The sequence below is a fragment of the Emys orbicularis genome, chromosome 5, assembly GCF_028017835.1.
Source record: "Emys orbicularis isolate rEmyOrb1 chromosome 5, rEmyOrb1.hap1, whole genome shotgun sequence".
Classification (NCBI taxonomy): Eukaryota; Metazoa; Chordata; order Testudines; family Emydidae; genus Emys; species Emys orbicularis.
In genome coordinates this window covers 65963780-65987952 of record NC_088687.1, presented here as the reverse complement: position 1 = coordinate 65987952, position 24173 = coordinate 65963780, and the positions used below count along the sequence as shown (strand labels likewise).

Below are 24173 nucleotides of genomic sequence, written 5' to 3'. Positions count from 1 at the left end.
ATTCCAGTAGAGAAAATGTGTCATTTTAACAGTAGATTCAATACTCGAGGAAAAAGTGTATTCCTAAAATATATTCTTAGGGCCAACTCCTGTCACATGCTGAGCTCCTGTTGAAGTCCATGATATCTCTCATTCTAAATCGCATATTCATTTTCTGTGTGCTGAGTAATGGAATCGAGTTATTAAAAATACTAACAATATATTGGCAGGAATAATTTTAAATAATTGCTCTTTTTGGACAATCATGATACTATGCATCTTTTATGCAATTATTTTGTACATAATCTTTTTTTAAAATTGCATTTCAGACTAAGTTTGGCATTTTCAGGTAAAACTCAGATATGAACACGACTTTCTTGGTTTTGCTTCCTGGACTGGATGACTGAAGCTATCGTTTCGAATGAATAATGTACAATAGCACACAGTATAAGGAAGAGTTATTATAAAGCCTTACAGCTGTGAGAGCTCCTTCAGATCCTTAAATAGGTATGGAGGAAGTGATTCAATCTTGTTGTTAGCCAAGTCTCTGTGGAAACAATCACAGATATAATATAATTTGTTGTTAGTGGTTTCTTTTCATTATGACAAGAAGCATTAATAACGTAAAGAGGTCCATAATTTTGCGTCCATTTGTCAACTCAAATTATAGGTTGTTATATAGGTTATCAGAAACCTGGAAAATAAAAAAATGATGTTAAAGCAAAGGGTGAAAGATAGAGACCTCAGACTATATGAGACCATATAATACTCACAGGTCTTATTATTTTTTACTTCACTTTTGCTTTGATTTTAATTATCTTTTCATTTTCTCTTCTTTGGTGCTGCTTCTTCTCTCCAGTTCCCCATCTCCTCCCCAATTGATTAATTTATGATCTTGGACAGAAATATCAAAGGATTTTTCCTGCCTAAACTAACCAAATAATCTAATTTCTCAGTTAATAGGCTAAGACAATTTCAATTACATCTACAGTAAATGTTTAGTCAGTTTCCACTTTAATTCCTTACTTATGGTAGTTAATTGGTTTGGAATAAAATTCTTATCCATTGTGCAACTAAAATGGATTTTAAAAAAATGTCCTAATGGATGCATTATCTCTTACATCTAGTTTTTAATAATAATATTTAGCACTTATTAATAATGTAGCTATAACAAAGATTAAAAATATGCCTATACCGGGCAATAGGATTTGCATGCTTTGACATAATTTAAAAAATGCAACATTTAAAAAAATCCCAGCAGTTTCCCCAAATCATTAAGTTAACTAACGAGCAATATATCAAATCAAACTCTTCAAGTCAATGGAGATGCATCCAGTTACATGAGTAGAGAATTTGGCCCCTGACCTTTATCTATCACACGAGACAATCATCTACCAATGTGACCAGAGCAGAACCAGTGCTGTAGCCAGGCCCCTCCCCTGACTGACAAAAGTCAGGTAGATAGAAGGCAACCAGATATTTTGAGGGTTGTGTCAGCACTATCTTCTCCATAATGTTAACCCAAAATGGAAGATTAGATACTGGGCAGTAGTTGGCCAGAGAGTTTGCATCAAATGAGGAACCCAAATCTGGGATGGGCTCACAGGGTACAGATTCTTCTTGGTCAGCTGCTTTCCTGTTCACTGGTGGTAAAAATGCTTGGGGGGCTTGATTACATTACTGGCTTACCCTCATGCAGCTGTGTTATTGCTGGCATATGGGTGCTAGTAGACATATCCTCTGTGACATGCCTTGTCCTTATTCAGGAAACACAATGCCCTTGTAGGCAGACACCAGAACGCTGTTTCTCCTGGATTACGTATTTTATTGAAATGATCTACTATCTCATATGCTGAATGCCTGTGAAGTTTGATGCTTTCTCTAGAGCTTGTTATATGAAAGCAGAATTACTGACAAATACATAAAGTACATCTTCACAATTTAAATGATCTAAATTATTCAGCTGTTCTTTGATTTAAAAAAATCAACTTACAATTCATCTAACTTCTGGAGAGAGGAAAAGCTGTTTTCATTTAAGGAGCTGATTTTGTTTCTTCTCATCACCCTGAAAGTATAAAAACAAACTTATGCTTCCTCAAATGTGTTTGTTTTCTGAGAAGACTGTGATACATAATCAAGTAATTGATTACATTCTATATAATTTTGCACATTCTGTCTTTAATTTACATCTTGTTTTAAACAATGTTTCATATCTTACTTAATTGTTCAGTACATTAAAAATATGCCAAGTTATTAAAAGTTCATAAATTGTAATATTCTATAAACAATTTTTACTATGAATGTATAAGCATATATATATGCTATATGCTCTTTCAGTTGTATTTGCATCTACTGACAACTAAAGTTATTCAGAAATGTCAAATATCTTGATATTTTGTATGCCATGTGACAGTATGATGGCATTAACTTTTGATTATTTGAAAATTCATGACATTTTTGAGCATGTGACTGAAGCACACGTTTTATGCAAAAAGTGTGAAAGTCCAAATCCAAAACCTGATATTTCTGAGAAATTCAACCATCAAGGACTGGAGCCTACATTCTTTGTTCACCCAAAACCTCCCAAGACACAAGGAATAATCAGGGGAGAGCCATGTAGGAAAGAGACAGCTGAGAGAGAGAAGTGCAGAAGAGATGAGAAAGTGACAACAATAGGCAGAGAGCAGTCCAGAGGCTCATCAACAGCATCAGAAGGGAGTGAAGGGGAATTGTGAAGATGGTTGCAATGGCTCTGAGGAAGCTTTGGGGAGATTCTACAATGTCTCGGATCAGCAACCTGACCGAATGATATTATCCTTGAATCTGGTCAGTTCATGTGGTAGAATTTTTTTTCTTTTACATTTAGTTTCTAAATCTTGGTATTTGATACTATCGGTCAAACTCACTTAAATGGAGTTATGCTGCATTCATTGGTGGTGAATGTTACCATATGTTCATAAAATAGATCTACTTTGTTGTGTATAATTAAAATTTAGCATTTTAATAATCTCCATCAGTTCTAGGCACCAACCAATATTTTGGAAACTTGATGTCGGCCATTGTGCATAATGTAACAGTTGTTCACCATAAACACTGCTCATTCTGGCTGCATAGAATGTGCTATTACTTACAGTACAGTTAGAGTGCTGCAGGAGATGAAAGTGACATTTCTTAAATTATGTATATGATTGCCTTCAAAGTCCCTAGGAGATAAAACCAAAACATTCTATCACTGAAAAAAGTTAACTTCAATCAGATAGTTACTTTGAAGTAATTATTTATTAAAGGGAAACCTCAGCAGAACCTTAGGGCTGCACAAAGCATAATAATACTTGGATGTTTCATTTTTCAGCACGCCCCGAACTGCTTTAAGTGATAGCAGTGTCATTAACTCAGGTGGGTGAAAATCTGAATCCTGAACTCAGGTTTTGACAGGTACTATAGACTAACTCTTTTTGTTTTCGAAATCTGAGAGTCAAATTATGACTGCCCTAATGGCAGTGATTGAGTGGTCTCAAGGGGGAAAGAACTCAGGGAGCCCCTGGTCTCTAGTGCTTCTAGCAGGATACAACCATAATTTAGTTGCCCGCTCACCATGACTGCAATATTCTCCTAGCAGAATTCAACACACCTCAGGAAGTCAGTCTAGTTAGGCTGGCATGAAATGGGGATTGTCTATTCTGCAGCATCATTCCCCTCCCTCGTATTACCCTGGTAAAAAGTGTCATGGAATGACACTGATTTAAAGAAGACAAAAGGTGGTGGTTTGGTTTTTTTTGTAAAATTAAGACTTACAGCCAATGTAACCTGGGCATGTGTTGGCAAAGAGGTTTGTCAGGCAAACGCGCAAGAGAATTATTCATCAGCACTCTGGAAAAAGAAAAACAGTATCGCTAGCAATTGATGTTAAAATAATGCCCCAGCCCCTTTTACAGTTTTGTTTCTTCTCAGTACAAGGCAGGAAGAATTTATTCATTTTTCATATTGTTAGAGATAGTACAATGATTAAAAACACTTCAGTGTATTTCGTTATGAGCATTGGTGTAATCCTATCGTCTCTTGAATTACTAAATGACTGACTTGGGAAAGGGAAATCTTTTGCAGACATTGGGGCAGATTCACTGGTACACTCTGGCTGCCTTGCATCACTGGAGCAGCACAAAGCACCTGAAGCATATGTGTGAATCTGGCCCCATTTATCTTTTTGAAATTAAACCTAGAATCTGATCATTTTCCCATTGAATCAATAGCAGCAGGGCTGGGTCCTTGTTTATATTCAGCAGCATTTGACATTTGCATAGATACATAATATGATTACTACCTAATTGGCCATAGTCTTTTCTCACATTGGTTTCAATTGAGTTGCTTTGGATTTACACTGGTGGGAGAAGATTCTGGTCTTTTAAAATCTGTGTCAGGACAGAATAGAGAGGGTGGAGGTGAAAGATCCAGGCCCTTCCCTAAAAACTGTTAGATTCCCAGTTATAGGATAAAGGAGGAGAATGCTACTAACTATCTTATTGTGATGGATATAAAGTAGCCTAGAACTAAAATATCACAAAGCACTATGTACTGGAAAACAGTATCAAATGATTTAAATGTGTGAGAAAGATATTGAACAAAAGAAGGTTGGTAAAGATGTATAAGAATTTAATCAAATAAAGCTAGGTTTTACTAAGGAAACATTTATTTCTTACTGCAAGTTTCCACAAAGTATGTGAATATCCCAGAATATTGAAGTCATTGAGTCCAATAAACTTGGAATAAGATACAATTTACTGAAAACCATAGTTTCCATGAAACAACTGTATGCAATGCAAAGCTATTGAGAAGTTGATATCACTGTTCCCCTCCAAAATGGATACAAACAAATCTCTCTCTCTCTCTCTCCCCTTCCTCTCAGTCCATAGTTTGTCAGTACCTATGTTTTTATTGGGTCCCAAATTATCCAGCTGATAGTTTGGGATATGATATATGACTGACTTTATGAGGCTGCTCCCGCTAACGTAAGTGCCTCACTATGTTGACTTAATAACACCACCTTCCCGAGCAGTGTAAAGTCACAATTGATGTAATAAGTTCAACACAGTAAGAATGTAGACTCTGTGTTACTTATATCAACTGTTAATGGTCTCCAGCAGCTGTCCCATAATGTCCCACACTCATCATTCTGGTCACCGTTGTGAACTCCATTGCCCAGGGGTCAGGAGACAGGAAGCCCTCCCTGTCCTTTAAAGCCCCACAAATTTTTGAAATTCCTTTTCCTAGTTGCCCGGCTTGCTAATCACACCTAGCAGCCCTCTATTGCAGAGTGTAACTTCCCAGCTGACCATGAGCCCTGTGCTTGCAACGCTCATGACAATAGTGCAGAGTTTTGCAGGCACCATGCTTCTGTCAGCGAGGAGGGATGCATGGGTTTGTGGGATTTTGAAAAGAAGGTGTGAAAATTATGGGATGCAGATGAAATTATGGAATGGAGAACACTGTATCATGTAAAGTTGACCCCATGCTCCCAGTAATCCCTGTCTGACTTGTTTCAGTCCCATCAGGCATTGCAAAAACTTCCCAAAGACCCTGCACTCCATGGTGGCAATTTGCACAGTGGGATACCTACTCATGGTGCACTGCACTCTTCATCGATACAAGCACTCCTGGTAAGGACGCACACCGCTGACACAAGGAGCCAAGTGTGCACACACACAAGCAATGTAATAACTGCGGAAGCTGTATGCCAACGTAATTTAGGTCAACACAAATTTGTAGCGTAGACATGGCCAAATGTAGAGAATTAAGTGCATCCTGATTGGTTTCCTATGTGTCTTTTGAAAAGCAAGGACATAGAGCTCACTTCTGGTCCTTTTGAGTTTAGTGGACTAATACAGGACTCATGTACTTTAGCATATAAAAAGACTGAAAAAGCTAGGTTTTGGAGGGGGATGGGGCTCAGTTCTCCCAAAATAAGCTCCATTACTGGAGAGAGTTGACAATACAGCTTGACAAACAAATCTTATAAACACACATTAGTTTTCATCTATTCTCTTTTTTAAATATTGCATTTAATTCATATTTTAATACCTACAGGAGAATAAGTGAGTTGAGTCCATGAAATGTTAGTGGAGAGATCTGATTGATCTTGTTATTTTCAATTATCCTGTAAATCAGAACAAAGTGTATATCAGACTGATAAATTAGTGGGGTCTGAAATGGACAGACATTACAAAAGATAATGTACCCTGAAGTGGCATTATTCAAATACCCATTCGAACTACATAAGAATATTGAATTAGCATACTGTGATATATTGAGGTAGAGTATTGAAGTTTCATCAAACGACATGGGAACTCCTTTTCCAATGCAGTTCACATGATTGTTTGAAAGATTTTTTTTAAACTTAAAAACAAGAGCAATTTTCTTGTCAACTTTTAAAACAATGTCATCAGAACTTTGACACCGTACAAAGAATTTCTTCAAAGTAGGAGTACATCAAAACATCCCCTGAGACAATCCTGCAATTGAACACGCACAGTAAAAGTTTGTCAGTCATTCTTCATCACACAGACAGATATGTAATTAATGCCCTCAAATCTCAATGTTATTTTTTTCAAATCCCACTGCCAGAAGAAGCAGTAATATTGTCAGGATTTCATATTATGAATGTCATCTCCTCTGTGGGATGTGAAGCACCATATACAGGCAAAGGACTGTCCAAAAAATTCCATTCTGAAGTACTCCAAAATGACAGAAATGGAGCATCTGATTTATTTTATGTATTATTTTGTGTTAATCAGTTACTTATTTATAACTGTGCGTATTATTGAAAAATAAGCTACAACAGAGCCATTAAAGTTCTAGGGTTCAATTCTGCTTCCAAAGTCACTGGGAGTTTTTACGTACTGGGAGTAGAAGGATTCCCTTAATTACCATGCTGTATACAAAGAAATAAAAAAAGATACAAATATTTCTTTGTGTTAACTTAACTATTTCTTGAGAAAATCTATCCAAAACTAAGAACAGTACGTACAGCCACTCAAGCTTATGCAGATCTTCAAAGACACCAGGCTTTAAAAAGGTTATCTTGTTGTGACTTAGATACCTGAAACAAGATCAATAAAGATAAAAAACAATAGACTCTCTAATCAATGTTAGAGGAGTGAAGAAGAATTTTAAGATTTTCCTTTATTATTCCTAACAGTATTATTAAATTGCATCCTCAAGAGATTCCATTGTTAACAATAAAAACATTTATCTTTGTGTGACTGTGATCACATACTGACCCTTTGTCTCTTTCAGGACGCTAGTGTTTGCCCTGGTAGCAGCCTGGCATTCTGATTAATGATATGGCTGCATGGACAGTGAAACAACGACCACTCGGAGCTTTTTGGCAATGATCATCTAGAACATCTTCATCTTTTCTATTAGAAAACACAGTAGGCTCTAGCTACCCTCCCTGCATCAGAAGAATTTGGGGCCTGCTTCAGCTCCCACTGAAATGAATGGCAAAACTCAAATTGACTAAAATGGGAGCAAGTTCACAGGTCATAGGTCATTAGGCATAGGTTTTAGATACTGGAATAACTGGAAAACACTGAAAAATAAAGAGTGGGGCTGCAAATTGTCTGGAGTAGTAGTAATAATAAATTATCATCCAAAATTAGGGTGAAAAAATACAAAGAATAAGGGTAATAACAGCTTTGGAATTTACCTTTTAAGTGATTTCAGTACACGGATTTATTTTTTTCTACGATCTCACTCACTGGCCAAAAGTATTTTTAAATTGGAAGAGTCATCTTTTGTAAAATCTGCTGCACAATAAGAAGCAAGGGTCCTTTCCTTATGTAATTGCTTCTCTCCAGGAAAATAAGAGTTTTCAATTATCTCAAATTAAACATGGCAGCCCTACTGTTTTCTTTCCTGGCTCTTAATTCCATAACGACTGGTTCCAGGATAGCTGGCATTTAAAATCACTGAGGTTTTCTCTTTTTCTTTCTGAAACAGCAAATTTTGGGAATAGGGACGGACTACAAGATCCATGAAATATTTTAAGAGTACTTTCCTGACAAATAACCTTGCTACCACTTGTCCAAATCCTCTGAAGTTTTCAGTGAGAATAAGTGCTCAGTGAATTGGAGTTCAGAATTTGGGCCATTTCGGAATTATTTAAGGTCCACAATAACTGAGAGAGAAATGTATAACTGTTTTCAAAAGTTGCCCATTCCGCATTGCTTCAGCACTGCAATGGTAATACTTACAGTTTTGTCAGGTTGTATAATCCTTTGAAAGCATGTTCCGATACAACTCTGATTTTATTATTCTGAAGAAACCTGAGAAGATATAATAATGACAACAATTCATTCTTTAAAAATGCAAATGCAAAAGATCCCCAAACTTATCAACTAAATTTCAAACTAAGGTACATATATTATTTAAAAGGATGCTGTCAAGACGGCTAGGTCTTAAAATTAAACTTTCATGACAGTTATTTCACATGGCTGGCCTTATCTTAAAGATTTCAAAAAGTGTATTTACATTAAAAAATAACACATTACTGCAGTGATAATTCAAAATCAACCAAAACAAACACCTGACTGGCTTTGCATTCATTGTAAATGAACCAGTGCATGCATGCTGCCTCCTGATTTCATCCCTAATCCTGCAATCTGATCTGTGTAAGGAGGAGACATTTATGCCTGTGCAGAATCCTACTATCGTCAACAGGCTTGCGTGGGTGCAGGATCTGCCTCTGCAGATAAAACTACAGAACTGGTATAATGGAGTGCATGCAGTGGTTTGTTTATATTGATGTATATAGACAGTTGTGGGGTTGATGTCATTCTAATTAGGCCAGCAGCAAAGGTCAATTAAAACACTTTTGCTGGAATTTCTATTTATAATATGGGACAATTGTCAAAGAGTTGCATTTTACGGTAATTTAATCAAAATGTATGATGAAACTTGCTGATTGTTGCTAACAAAGTATTATGCATACTTTCCCCCCCTTTTTTCTCCATCTCTTTTGCAATTAATGAACTGAGTTTCAAAATATTACATACGGTATCATTACTTTTGGGGATAAGATGTTAGACTTGTATTTGATTTTAAAAAGCATGCTTCCCTTCTCTATACAATATTTTATTTGTTGTAAAAAAAAATAAATGTTTTCAACAAAATCAAATAAAAGATTCAATCCTGCTCCTGTTGAAATCAATAGGAGATTTGACATTGACTGCAAAAGAAACAGGATTTGCTCCAAAAAGGTCTTATCAATTTGTGAGAGATGAAGAGATCCCTTAGCAAACCCACACTTGTGAATCAGAAGTAAATGAAAGGAATTAAATTCTGTAAGCAAATGTTTCATGTATACGTTTCCTTTAATGAAACAAGTCACTTTGTTTACAGAACTTTTTTAGTTTGAGATCTAAATTGTACTTAAGTTTGTGAACACAAGATGGTGCTGCACAACCTCAGAATTCAAGTTAGACTCCAAGAATGTTCTAAGAAAAATATTACATGTCTTGAGCTGGCAACAATGATAAGTGGTCCTATGCTTTCACACTTTATTTCTCAATTGTTCCTTATTTTTCATGATTCACCCTCATAAAAGGACTGGGATTTTTTAAAACAATGAAATGTATACAGAACACCTATAGTAATATACAAGAAATAATTCAATCAAAAGGTTTTGGTCATGATATAAGCCATTTTGTGGTAGTAGTCACCAGGTAGTAGTCATCACCAAAAGGCTTAGAAATGTGATTTATAAAAAAAAAAAAATGTTCTCAAAGACACGAATGAGTCTTTTCATGACAAGGAATGCCTTTTACTTTGCAAACTTTCAGTATACTGAATGAAACTGTATCAGTTTTCTTTCATTTCTTCTGATAGAATTGCTGTCTATTATAAATTTAATTTCCTTAAGACGCGATAGATGTTAAGATCCACATTATTATTAGTTTTCTAATGTACAAAAAAAATGATAAAAATGTAATGTCCAGAAAGTTTAGGCTGCAAAAAAGGGATGGAAGCCACATCAGGCTATTTGAACAAAAATAACTTGCATGATTGAAAATTTCAGCTAAAGGTAAGAAACAATAGATTTTTTTTAGTATAATCAGAGTTTTGTCAGTAAGCCATAAAATTTCCTTATCACAGTTTGCTCTTATTTAAGATTTTAGGTTAAAACGATTCCTTACAGATTTTTAAGGTCCTGGTACTTCTTGAAACTATCAGCAGAAAGCTTTCTTAACTGATTCCGTTTAAGGGACCTGGAAAAAAAAAAATTCTGTAAATACACTAAGTAGGCCAAATTCATCCCCAGTATAACTCCGCTAACTTCATTTTGATCTAATGAATTTGCACCATGTTTTAGTTGGCAGAAATTTCTATAATAAGTTAAATATTTCCAGTAAGGTTACCCTATATGCCAGTATGTGTATGTTTTGAAAACTAAATGGAGAAGGGATTTTTTGTTGTATACCCTCCTCTCCTGCCTCTGCATCATATTAGATCACTGGAATCCATTTATGTCAAAGGAGTTAAACCAGGGATGGGTTTGGAAGGGAAAGGGGAAGGGGTTGTTTAGAAGGGGGAGGGGGTGTCACTTATCTTACATTTCTGGGCAGGATTTTGGTTTGATTTTTATAAGCACTGTTCCCCTAACCCCTTTCTATATATAAACTCATAGCAACTGCACATTATGCAGTGGTTGAAAGATGCAATTAAAGTGGCAAAGCTAATCGTACTGAAAGAGCTTAAGGGTATGTCTACACTGGAGCGGGAGGGTGTAATTTCCAGCTTGAGGAGACATAGCACGAACTCTGATCAAGCTAGTATGCTAAAAACAGAAGCTGCAGCAGCACAAGTAGTGGGAGGGGCTAGCAGCCTGAATACAAACCTGGTGCCTCAGAGGGGTACCTATTCAGGTGGTTATTCCCTCCTGCTGCTTGTGCCACCGCGGTTACACTTCTATTTTTAGCATGCTAGCTCCATCATAGCTGGTGTGGATATATCTCCTCTAGCTGAAAATCACACTTTCCAGCTCCGGGGTAGACATACCCTAACAATATAAGCCCTGTAGACCCAAGAATGAGAACTGCGTAGTGGATCAAGAATCTTCCATAGGGCAATACATAACATTACAAGTGGAGCTCTTGGATCAGCATTGTAGGATAGGTTTCAGAGTGGTAGCCGTGTTAGTCTGTATCAGCAAAAAGAACAAGGAGTACTTGTGGCACCTTAGAGACTAACAAATTTATTTGGGCATAAGCTTTTGTGGGCTAAAAACCTACTTCATCGGATGCATGCAGTGGAAAATACAGTAGGAAGATATATATACACAGAGAACATGATAAAAATGGGTGTTGCCATACCAACTCTAATGAGACTAATCAATTAAGGTGGGCTATTATCAGCAGGAGAAAAAAAACTTTTGTAGTGATAATCAGGATGGCCCATTTCAAACGGTTGACAAGAAGGTGTGAGTAACAGTAGGGGAAAAAATAGCACGGGAAAATAGATTTTACTTTGTGTAATGATCCATCCACTCCCAGTCTTTATTCAAGCCTAATTTAATGGTGTCCAGTTTGCAAATTAATTCCAGTTCATTGTAGGATAGTATTTTTCCCTCTCAGAGGGGAGGTAGTCTTTTCAGCCTTGAGAACTCTTCAGTGTTCCCTTCACTTTCACCAACATTCTCACTCACGTTCTCACATAACTGCTACTATCCTTCTGGCCAAAGACAACTAGAAGGGACTCACTTTGGGTCCTTGTCATCGCTGCTCCTTAAATCAGTTTGAAGGGTGGCTGTTTTATGACATGAGGCACTTAGAGCTAAATTTGTCACCATTGCAGCACTCTGGGCTAGGGAGCAAGAGACTGGGAGGGATAGCTCAGTGGTTTGAGCATTGGCCTACTAAACCTAGGGTTGTAAGCTCAATCCTTGAGGGGGCCATTTAGGAATCTGGGGCAAAAATCTGTCTGGGGATTGGTCCTGCTTTGAGCAGGGGGTTGGACTAGATAACCTCCTGAGGTCCATTCCAACCCTGATATTCTATGATTTGGCCCAAGTCTCTTGTATTACAGAAGACAATAATCAACAGCTGGGAATCACAGGGTGAAGCCATTTTAATTACACAGATAATGAAAACCTCTCTATGTCTCTGCTTGAGCTCCGAGAACTCATTTTTTTCACCTACTTTAAACCTCTCTCAATGATGCATATCATAGCCATTGTCCTTCCAGTTTAAGATTTGTCTGGATTCCCTTCACAGCTCACTAATGCAGCACTCCTTAACCAGCAGGGAGGGTTATTGTTAAATGATGTGAAACAATCCATTTCTTGGGGGTTGAGTGAGCTGTCTCCACAGGCACACTCACTCTCTGCTGACCTCATGAATGAGGGATAAGTACTAATAAAAACTGTGTCTCTAGCACCAAACTGCTAGCCTGGCCTTCATGCTGGTTTTTAAACTGAAAAATTAGCAGGCACAGTATTTCCTTCAAGATGTGAATGAAACTTCCACATATAAAGACAGAATTTAAAACTGTCTAGAAGAAGAGTTGGCTCTGGGATTACCTGATTATGGATTGTCATTAGTTTGTAACAAAATTTGAGGGCTGGGACAGCTTGTTAAAATAAAGTGATAATTCTATGACTTCTATTCAGGAGTAAATTGCAGGGCAATGTCTTACAGCACTAGATTGATCAGAACGTGCAGGCAAATGAACAGCAGATACATGGGATGGATTTAAGCAGAAGGCTACAACTTTATTAATTTAACACTGGGGAGGGATATATGTAGCCACCCCTCATTCTCATGTAACACACTTCCAGTGTGGGGCTACAGGGCTCCCATCAAATAACTTATAGCTCAGGGTATACATGCCCAGCACTACCTTTAGGACTCAGTTTGCTTCTGGATCCTCTTTGCCTCCCCCTGTGTGAAGGGCGAACAGAGGTTAGTAAGGGCAGACCTCAATCTACAAAGACTTCAGGTCTCCCTTATTCCTTTAGGCACAAGGTCCACCAGTGACATTCCAGGTCTCATTTACCTTTGGGAGCTGGTCCTTTATCTGCACTGGACACTGGCTGCAAGTTGTGATGAGCTAAGTGCTATCTTCTTAATGTTAAACTTTCAAGTCCTACTGCTTGACCCAGCCTTGCCTCCATGGGTACGTCTACAGAGCCAGTGGCAGCCCATGGCAGCAAGCCTCCGGGCCCAGGTTGACAGCCTTGGGCTCATGCTACCACACTAAAAACAGCTGTACAGACAGCACTTTGAAGTTGCAACTCAGGCTCTGAAGCCCACCCCCTTCCCTAGGCTTCAGAGTCTGAGCTGCAGCTCAAGTTGCAACATCTAGACAGCTACTATTAGTGCTGTAGGGTGAGCCTCGCAAGTGTGAGTCTGTTGACCTGGGCTCAGAGGCTCACTGCAGTGGGCTGTGTAGACATACTCTAAAATGCCATGAGGAAGGTGAAAAAACCCACCAGACCCCTACCTGTTTGGTCCAATGGGAAAAATTCCTTCCTGTTACCAAAATGGGTTAAGGGGCGGGAGGGCCATTTGGTTCTTACACAGTCCCCCCCCCCAATGTATTTAAATTCTCCAACTAGCAGGAGCAACAGGATTATGAAAAGCCTTGAAGAATTTAAATAGATGGGTAGAGGAGCAAGAGCCACATGGCTAGACTTATCCCCCAGCCCCAGCCAATGGGAAGGCAGCAGACCTGAGGAACCCTGCTTGCTGCCACGCAAGCACTCTCGCATCCCCCATACCCAACCTTTTGGGCACCATGTTATGTCACCTGCAGTCTGTTCAAGACCGATCCCCAGTTGACTACATATGGCGGGGCATAGTAAAAGCATGTGAAATGGTTTGAATTTGTCAGACAGGAAACTGTTGCTTGGCTGTCTGCACCTGCTCTCAATCTAATTAATGACGGGCCCAGAGCTGCAGCACCACAGAGTCTGACTTGGTGTCCACACCCTGTTGACAAATGGCAGTATAGCAAACCCAAGAGTTCAAAAATCAGAAGATAAATCTCATAGGTTTGAGTTTATTTCTAACCTGAAATACACACAAAACCTACCCCCCAGAGCATATGCCTCTGTGCCCCACATGTCCATTAAAGGCACCACTGCAAGTAGTTTAATGTCTTGAAAATAGCAAGAAACTTTACAGAAAAATTCCTCAGGTGGGGATGTTTGATGCTGCATTTTGTTTGCCAAGTGGGAAGCACAGCTTCAGACTTGAGTGTGTAAGCCAGGACCAATGGTCAGGCCACCCTCCAGATCTCTCTCAAATCTTAAATCTTGCTGTACTGACTTCTTATCATAGGATAGTGAGCAAAATCCCTACCTGTAAGCCCCTATTCATACAGGTATTTCCATGAATTTCAGGTTATTGGTGTAAGTAAAGGCTACTATAGGAGTAAGGGTTTCAGGATGAGGTCCTGAGCATATGTGATTCACAGAGTTATTTCTCTTGCAGTGTTTCTTGATGCTGGTGAAATTGTACTCATTTGAGGCATTATTGCAAACAACTGCTGACTGCAGACTCACTATATCTCACACTTTGAACTGTGTTTTAATTTCTTTTCTCTTATTTTATGCAGGGGTAATCTGTGTTTAAAAGCGTTTTACTACAAGGCTTGTCAACCCAGAATGATACTGTACTTTCAGTTTACACCAGTTTCAGTTAAACCAAGTGGCTATAATTATAAGGGTATAATTATGAGATGGTCTGCAGAGTTGATATTCAGTGTTGTTCAGATCAAGAAGCTGCTTGTTCTGCTCTACTTACATCAGAGTTACATTTGAAGAGACTGAAGGGACCGCGCGTAAATTGGCACCCTCACAGTCAAGCTCTAGCCCTCGGCACAGACATTCTGCTGGCACAGAATCAACCACTGAATGAAGAGAAGATAGCAGTCATGGCAGAAGGTAGGTGATGGGATGGGGAGAAAAGAGATGGGTAGAAAAATGGTTTTAGTATAACAACATGTCAGAGCACATTAAACAGAGCTGGATAATGCTTTGTTTTAAGGTTCTCAAGTATGCCTTTAATTTAGATCTAGTAACACAGTGACTAATATAAATACAGATAATTAAAAGATTGGTATTGACTCCTGAGTCCAATACAATAGCAGCACATTTAGAACACAACTTTGAGCTTGATATTGTGATTGTGGCCTGATATGGTGGGGAGGATGTTTTATCTGTTTTAGGTCCTATTTCTGTGAAATCCCAAGTCCATGATTTGCTAGACTCCCCACCATCTTATTTAGTCTGTATCACATTATCTGGGCTAAACTGTACAGAGTTCTGTGCAGGTGTGCAAGGGGCTAAGAATGGGTCCAAGAACATTTCTTACCCCTTTATTACTCACCCTGAGCCTTGCCTGGGCATAATCTCAGTTTCTGTGCTTTGACCTAGCACCTCCAGCAGTGCTAGCTAAGGCTAGGACAGAGAGAAGGCAGGTCTATGACCCCAGATCTGCACTGGCCAATGAAGAGCATGCTGCAGGCTTTTAAGAGCATGGGGGAGATTTTCAAAGGCACAAATTGCTAGTAGGTGTCCAATTCTCACTGAAAGTAAATGAGGGTTGCCTAATTGCCACTTAGAAAATCTCCCTGATAGCAGCAAGCACACTCCCCCCTCACTCCCAGAGATAGTGTCTGACTCCAGCGCAATGCCGGGACCCCTTGTTGGTGTGGTGTTGCCCTCTGCCCCCTCCAAAGTGAAGCCTTAGCGGTTTTTACTTTTTTTCTGATGTCTGTATAATTTGACATAAACAATATTAGTAAAAACATGTCTTTTAATAACACATTCAATAGAGGAACCCAAGAAGAAGAAAATGAGGTGGAGTCTCAAAAATTGTAGCCAATGATTAACTCAGGAGCAGGATGAAAAATAACAATTGTCCTCTGGGCTGACTTCATTTGTTTCCATAAGCCGTGTGCAGTGCTGAGATGGTGGTATGGAGTTTAGAAATAGTTCTAAATTGCTAGTTAGATAATTTGTAGTTGCAAGTAACAGAACTTTGATATCTGCCTGATATGCAAATGCAAACAGGTTTTGTGACCAAAAGCAGGTTGTGGTACATAAAGGACCAAAATGTCAGTGGTTGTACTAGTAGGTGTTGGCCCATGTGCAAAAAAAAGCGCACCATTGCATGCCCATATTAAAGCATGAACTACATGTAACTACATGCATGAACAAGCATTTAAATATCTAAATATCCACTTGTGTACATAAATTTAGTAATTGTGTACATAAATACAGACAGGATTGTGCACACATTGTACTTGGAGCATGTATATTTTAAAAAATATTGACTCACAAAATTCTATCATTTGCTCTAACAAATGACTGCACACAATCACAAGATGGGTTAGCTTGCCCATGGTGTTAGGTTTAATGGCACACTATTGTAGCATGTAATGGAAAGCACTGGATGTATAAAGAAGAACAAAAACTTACATTTTGAGAAGATTTAGCAAACTTACAGAATAGACAGCCGATTTTTTCCCTATATTTTAAATTTCACATAAATGGCTACATTTTGAAAAATGGAGGCTTAAGGGTCAGGCCCAAAAATGCAAGCACGTGATTTGTGCTGCAGAATTGTGATTTCAAGGACCAGTTTGACAATTGCACATGCCATTGTCTGATTTACATGCAACTGTGCTCTCACAGAGAGATTTCCCTTTTAAATGTTGGCCCCAAACAATGAGATAAATATAGTCCCTCACAAGAATGGCCAAACCTTTCCATTTTTTTCCAGCTCAGACACAAAGGGCTTGTCTACACTTGAAACTGCTACAGTGGCACAGCTGCCACCCTGCAGCTGCACCACTGTAGTGTTTCAGTGTAGATACTTCCTAGTCTGATGGGAGGTGTTCTCTCATCAGTGTAGGTCAGCGGTGGGCAACCTGCGGCCCGTCAGGGTAATACACTGGCAGGCCGCCAGACAGTTTGTTTACATTTGCACGGCTTCCCGCTGCTCCCGGTGGCCGCGGTTCACAGTTCCCGGTCAATGGGAGCTGAGGGCCACAGGTTGCCCACCACTGGTGTAGGTAATCAACCTCTCCGAGAGGCAGTAGGTAGGTCGATGGAAGAATTCTTCTGTCAACCAGAGCTGTCTACACTGGGGGTTAAGTCAGCATAACTACGTCACTCAAAGGTGTCGGTTTTTCACACCCCTGAATGATGTAGCTGGGTCGACCTAACTTATGAGCGTAGACCTGGCCTAACTTAGTGTTGAATTATCTGTGAACAAGAATTGTGAGCTTTTACTTGCAAATGAGCAGACCAAATCTGAATCAAATGCACATTTAGGAATCTTAATTTATCTTTACTCAATCTTTCTACAGCATATTTCACATCTGGCTTTTCAATTAAGTCAGTTTGCACAAAACCACGTTTTGATTAAATGAAACAAAAACTGACAGGCAGTACCAAGATGCTTTTTCCTTTTAGTACCTGTAGTTTGTACCATCATCTATTCTTTGCACAGTTACAACCCTGATAATTTCTCTTTGTTTTGTTATATTCTTCTATCACTGTTACCATTTCCAAAGGATAAGATATTAGGAGTAGTGATTACTGTAGTGAGGGAAGGCGATCAAGCCTCTTGGTGCAGGAATTGGATTGTACAGTTCAGAGCCACTCAATAATAGATCTTTTATTTTTCAACAGTTTCCAGTGTGGAAAAAGTTAATCAAATTTTTTTTTGACAGAGTACTTGTGAAAAAAAAAAAATCATATCTGCTCCTCTTCATTTCCCATGGTGTGAAGCTACCTGCTATACCTCCTTCTGTGGCTGTGATACAAAACTCAATTATTGTGTCTTCTCTTAATCCTAGCTCTGCACAGAGCAGATAGTGAGGAATGAACCTATCTCAGGGATGGCCAAACTTTTTGGCCAGAGGGCCACATCGGGTTTTGTAAATTGTATGGAGGGCCGGTTAGGGGAGGGGGTCATGGCCCGGCCCCCACCTCCTATCTGCCCCCCCGGGACTCCTGCCCCATCCAACCCCCCCTGTTCCCTGACAGCCCCTTTGGGACCCCTGCCCCATCCACCCCCCCCCGCTCCCTGTCCCCTGATTGCCCCCAAACACCCGCCGCCCCATCCAATCCCTCCTCTCATTCCTGATGGCCTTCCCGGGACCCCTGCCCCATCCAACCACCCCTTCTCCTTGTCCCCTGACTGCCCCCTGCCCCTATTCAACCCTCTGTTTCCCCCCCAACCACCATCCACACCCCCGCCCCCGACCACCACCCCGAACTCCCCTGCCCTCTATCCAACCCCCCCTGCTCCCTGCCCCCTTAGCGCGCTGCCAGGGGCACCGGTGGCTGGCGGCGCTGCAGCTGCGCCACCGCTGCCGCCACCGCCACCACACAGCACAGAGCACCGAGTCGGGTTGGGCTCTGCAGCTGTGCTGCCCCAGGAGCTCACAGCCCCGCCGCCCAAAGCATTGCGGCCGGCAGTGGAGTGAGCGAGTTGAGGCTGCGGGCGAGGGAGAACAGTGGGGGAGGGGCTGGGGTGAACCTCCTGGGCCAGGAGCTTGGGGACCGGGCAGAAGGGTCCTGTGGGCCGGATGTGGCCCGCGGGCCATAGTTTGCCCACCCCTGGCCTATCTAATACAGCATGACCCCACTGGCAAGAATGATGGGCAATATACTATCTCAGTTTATTGAATGTAACTCCCACTGAAGTCACTAAGGATTTAGTGCAGAATGTGGTATGATAATACAGTAGCAGGACCTCTCGCAATTGGCTGATTTCATCTGTTACTGAAATTATCACAAGAAAACGACAGGTACAACCCAAAAGACCTGATCTAAAAACTCCCAAATTTGAATTTGTTCAAAATCTGGATCTGATTTTTCCATTTTGGTGCCATATTTACTGATAATACTTCATAGCAAATTGCAAATCAAAATTATATTAGGAACCTGTATCTGTCTCTTCTTGCTCTCTGCAGTATCTGAATGGCTTACAAATTTTAAAATAAGCATGTAGGATCTGGGTTTCTCTCTCTCCCAGAAGGAGGGGATTTTTTAAAATTGTAGGAAAGCTAGGCTGAGATTTTTTTTTTTTTTTAACATTTTGTTCTGAAAGATGGGGGGTTCAAGTAATTCCACTTTGTGCGTCTCTCTAAGAATATATATTGCCTTCATAATTGGTGTATCTGTGATGTTTCTAATAGAGGAATTAATCTTTTTTCAGAAAGCAACTTCACTGTAGCCTGAAAGTCACTATTAATGGACTTAAAATTTGCATAAATGCATCAAAACTATATGAGATATTCAATCTATTTCACTATAAATGGAATGACATTGCATTTGAATATGTTGTAAGAAGATTTCCCAGAGGGAAGTATGTTGCACTCACTGTAATAATCACATGAATAACTCCTGTTAGTACTTACAGCACTCCGATGTCTTTACCTCAAAAGCACGCGAGGAAGTCATTTCATTGTATTTTGCAAAATACTTATCAAATTGTTGAGACCATCCATTGTTGTCCCCTAATGAGAAATCAGAGAAGGCATGTTATATCAAAACAAAAACAAAACAAACAAAAAAACCTTCAAAACATTTCCGACAGGTATGATAGATAACAGGAGCTTCATTAAATTTGGTTGCACAATCCTTTGCGCACACACACACACACACACACACACACACACACACACACACACACACACACACGCGCGCACACACACACACACACTTTCTAATTTGGTGTGACTGTTGTGACAAAGAAAAAAAAAGGCGTAAAACCCCAATTTTCCCTCAGCAAAGCTAATCATATAACAGAATCCTAAAAATGAGAGGTAAAAAGAGACCTATGAGGTCATCTGTTCTTCTTTCTGTCAGTGCAGGCTTATCCCCCCACAGTATATTCTCAAGTGCTTTGTCCAGTTTAGTTTCAACGACTCATATGATGGGACTTCCACAATTTTTCTTGGAAGACTGTTCCACACTGTAATATACCGCGTTGTGAGGAAATGTTTCCTGATATCCAGCCTTAATTTCTCTTTGCTCAGTGTCTAGGTCAAGGTTATATGTGCAGTACTTTTGGGAACAAGTTATATGACATATTCACACCAACAAGCATAACCTAAGTTCACCATACAATTTAAAGCAGCATTCAACACCACAGTCTGAAACTAGTTATTGTGCATACACTGCAGCAGCAGGTCAAGGACATAAAAGTGAAATAAAAGAGTAGCTCTTTTAACGTCTGCCAAACGATGCCACTAATTATCAAGATAGCAGCCACCAACTAGTGATTCAGAAATGTCAATGGTAATTTAAAGTGTTACTTGTAAATGCAACTATGTCTTCACTGTCAGAAACACTTGTGTTATGAGGTTTACAATGATTATGCTTAGCCAAATAATTGCAGTTTTATTCTAAGAGTCATGAATCTCCAGGAATGGACATTCTTCCTTCTGAATTTTATAATTTAGTGTATACTTGATATCATTTATTGTGTAAGCATTTAATAAAGCTTTATAATCAAGGGGCCATGGCCACATTTATTAGTTTGGTAACATTGAAAAAGGGAAAAGAAACCAGAGGTAAAATTTACTTACCTAGATGTAATTTTTTCTTCTCTGAAGTGGGCATCTGAGTTATTCCTCCTCATCTTTCAACCATGGAAGTGCTTTATTTTTAACCCCTCACCCCCATCTTTCTAGCTTCACAATGCAGTGCCAACAGGTGGAGTTGTTCAGAAAACTGATTACTGGCCAAAAACGATGAATTCCATTTAATTTTTTTGATGTTTTGACATGTTTCATTCCAACATAGAATGACATTTTAATTAAAAGGAGACAGTGTGACCTCAAGATAGCCAATAGCTCAGTGATTAGGGCACTCACTTAGAATGTGGGGGACTCAGGTTCAACTCCCTTCTTTACTTGATTCAGACAGTGGAGTGCCCTAACCATTGGGAAATAGAGTTAGTCTCTTTCTGGCCTGATGAATGTTTACTTATTTATACAAAGTGAACAGCCTCAAGTGGAAAGATTGAGAGAGAAACTAACTGTAGAGCCCAGAACTTAGGGCACTAAATTCAAGGCCCTGTTCCAAATCCAGGAGAGGAAGGACCCACATGAGTGTCCTAATAACTGAACTATTCTACAGTGGATTTTTTCATTTGCTCGTTTTGGCCAGAAATTCCATCCTGGACCTGAGAAACCTTCTGAACAAAAGTCTGGTGGAAACGGATACATTTCTGTGAAAAGTTTTTTTAATCTATATTTTCCGATGAAAGAATGTTTAGTCATAAAAATAACAGGAGTACTTGTGGCTCCCAAGCAGCTCTGCTAATTACCTCTATAGTACCCTAGCAAACTGCCTGAGCTGAGAAAACAAACTATAAATTATTATTAATAAATATTAGTAAAGATTAGCCATCTCCAGCCAGGCTACCATTATGTTATATCCACTTATTCATTTATTATACAAAAAAATGGCAAAAAAGACTTAAGGCAAAGCAAGACCTCAACATTGCTGCTGTTGGAGTCAGCCCTGGCTGCCATGTTTCACCTGGGTCTGGAGACCAAGTAGCCAGGGAATACTGTCTTGGAGATTTTGCAAAGCCAGCTCCTGCTGCTGAACTTCTACCCCAAATAGGACAATGCTAGCCTGCCACATTGCTGTAAAGCAGGCAAAGCAGTGTTCTATTGTGCACTTGGGCCACAGTCAGGAGCTCTTTTGATCTTAACTGGGCTTGCTACATGACCACGTTTTCTCTTCAAATCCCATTTTCCTGCAGACAACTGTTCTCAAAAATCCTCTGTATACCAGGGGGACACCAAGAAGAGGGAGAATAATAATAAATGAATAAATATTAATAATAAAAACAAGGGGAAGGGCTCGTGCCTTGAGTCAGAGAAAGGAAAGGCCTAGAGGAATCTCCTGCCACTTCAAGCAGAAGTGAAATACTGGCAAGTTAGAGAGGCACTCAGGTCTCTGACCAGCTTCACTGACTGGCACTGCACTGTTAAGCTAGGAAGAGAGTTAAAAAAAATTAAAATGTTTCCATGCTTGGAAAACGAGGAATAACCCACTTATAATAGATCACAGAGCACCAGGGAGAAATGCCAGGCACCATTTCATTTTAGGATGTGGATTACAAGTGGATTGAAGTGTTGGTTAGCTGCATGACTTTTATAAATATTAATAAACTTATAGGTGAGGATCAGACTGGCTTCCTCCATGGTCGGTAGAGTTTAGTGATCATTATGTGTTATAAATGTTTCCTGGGCCACCAGGGGTGCTCCATGATATTTCTCTCAGGGCTGGTCCACACTAACCCCCCACTTCGAACTAAGATACGCAACTTCAGCTACGTTATTCACGTAGCTGAAGTCGAACTATCTTAGTTCGAACTTACCGCGGGTCCACACGCGGCAGGCAGGCTCCCCCGTCGACTCCGCGTACTCCTCTCGCGGAGCAGGAGTACCGGCGTCGACGGCGAGCACTTCCGGGATCGATCCCAGAAGATCAATTGCTCACCGCCGGACCCGGAGGTAAGTATAGACGAACCCTCAATGTAGGGACAGGCTTTTGGGAGTAGGTGCTGTGTGGGGATTTATGTTGTGGTTCAGAGGACTGTGGATGGGGGGATGCATTTCTTCAGATCAGGATATAACCACCATTAGGTGATAATGGCTAGTGGCCTTTTACCTGAATGATTTACGTTGCGCTAGGAGATCAGACAGGACTATCTGTTGAACCTTATTTGTAATCACCCCTAAGCACTTGGTTGCCAAACTGAGCATTGACTGGATAAGAAGCAGAAAAACATCACTGGCAAGATTTTCCAAAGGGTTCCACATCCAATCCGACCACTTCTGAAGGTGCCTGAAGAGGAGCAGAGCTCTTTTGAAAATCTGTCTCTAGGAGGCCATAATTCCTGTCCCCTAATTAAGGTTGTAGTGAGGCTTCCCTTATTACTACTATATTTTAGCCCATTCCTCTAAATGGAGAGACTCCATTGACTTTTATTTGCAAGATCAGGGTCTTAAATGAGGGTGGTTGAGCCTACTATACAGGACTGGAATCTGCTGCTATTAGTGGACTGTATTTTTACCCAGAGAAGGGATAATTGAGATGGAGATGAAAAGGATCTTTTTGTAGATGATTTTAAAGAGGTATGTCAATTTTGCATATTTCTGGTGCACTGTCACAGGCATTTTTCCCTGCAGCACACCTGCATCAGCTTCTTCTTACCAGGGTTTTCTACCTCTTCCAGGGATTCATGTGACTCAGCCCTCTGGGTAGGTCACTCTCAGCATTCAATCCTTTTCTGGGGTAATAAAAGTCTAAACAAACAAAAGGTTCTTCCCCCCCCCCCCCTTGAGCTACTCTTCATCCTACCCTCTAGGCTCAGTTCTCAGCCCCTTCTATGCTTCCCTTAAGTCTCTCTGCCTTGGGATAGAGTGCTGACTCCAAGACAGCTTCCCTGCAGCCCCTCGCACACTCTCGGCCTCCCTCAGCTACCTTTTAGTCTTCTCTGCTCTGGGACAGAACTCTAACTCCCAGGCTGCTTTGCTCAACTGCACCACTTCTTCCAGACCCTACTCTAGGGCATTTCCCAAGAGTCCAACTTGCTTCTTACATTTCCTCCTCTATACACTGTTCTCTGCCCTTTTATGAGGCCCAGTGTTCTTTCTCCCCCGCCCCAGGCCATCACCTGACCCCAATTAGTCCTGTCCCTTAAGCAGGCAGGCAGCTAGTTATGGCACAGATGGGGCTAATGGAAGAGTGCTAGTCCCAGGCCTCCTGGCACTTAAAGGGACTGGCCATCCTGTTACAAGCACAGTTGTACTAAGTAAACACTTTTCACTCTTTGGCTTCCTAAATACAGCAGTACCAGTATAGGAACACTTGGTAAATTAACCAGTTAGTTGGATACTTTGAAATATTGTTGAAAACCATTTGTTCTGGTGTTAAAATATACAAAACAACCCTAACTCCCTGCCCTCTTCTAAGCCAGCAAAGACATAGGGCCAGATTCCCAACTACATCGAGGAAGCTGTGTGCCTCTCTACTTCTTAAGGCCAAACAGGGAGATATGCTTTTATCCCATTTGACAGTGTTTGAGAAAATTTGCCAAATGGCAAGCAGCCAACTGTGGAGTGCGTATGTGTATGGAATGTTTATAGACAGTCAA

The 24173-nt window shown here is 40.2% G+C and overlaps 1 protein-coding gene across 2 annotated transcripts in view; it reads right to left on the bottom strand.

Moving 5' to 3' along the window:
- The window catches only part of RXFP1 (relaxin family peptide receptor 1), an 80008-nt gene that overhangs the window by 13432 nt on the left and 42403 nt on the right, over positions 1–24173 (bottom strand). For both annotated transcript variants that reach the window (XM_065405097.1, XM_065405098.1), the window contains 10 exons: positions 19411–19509; positions 14778–14883; positions 10170–10241; positions 8229–8300; positions 7001–7072; positions 6059–6130; positions 3775–3849; positions 3111–3182; positions 1973–2044; positions 455–526 (listed from right to left, as the gene is read on the bottom strand). In XM_065405097.1, coding sequence (XP_065261169.1) covers positions 455–526; positions 1973–2044; positions 3111–3182; positions 3775–3849; positions 6059–6130; positions 7001–7072; positions 8229–8300; positions 10170–10241; positions 14778–14883; positions 19411–19453 — 728 coding nt within the window. In that variant the 5' untranslated portion in view covers positions 19454–19509. The remainder of the gene's footprint in view (positions 1–454; positions 527–1972; positions 2045–3110; positions 3183–3774; positions 3850–6058; positions 6131–7000; positions 7073–8228; positions 8301–10169; positions 10242–14777; positions 14884–19410; positions 19510–24173) is intronic.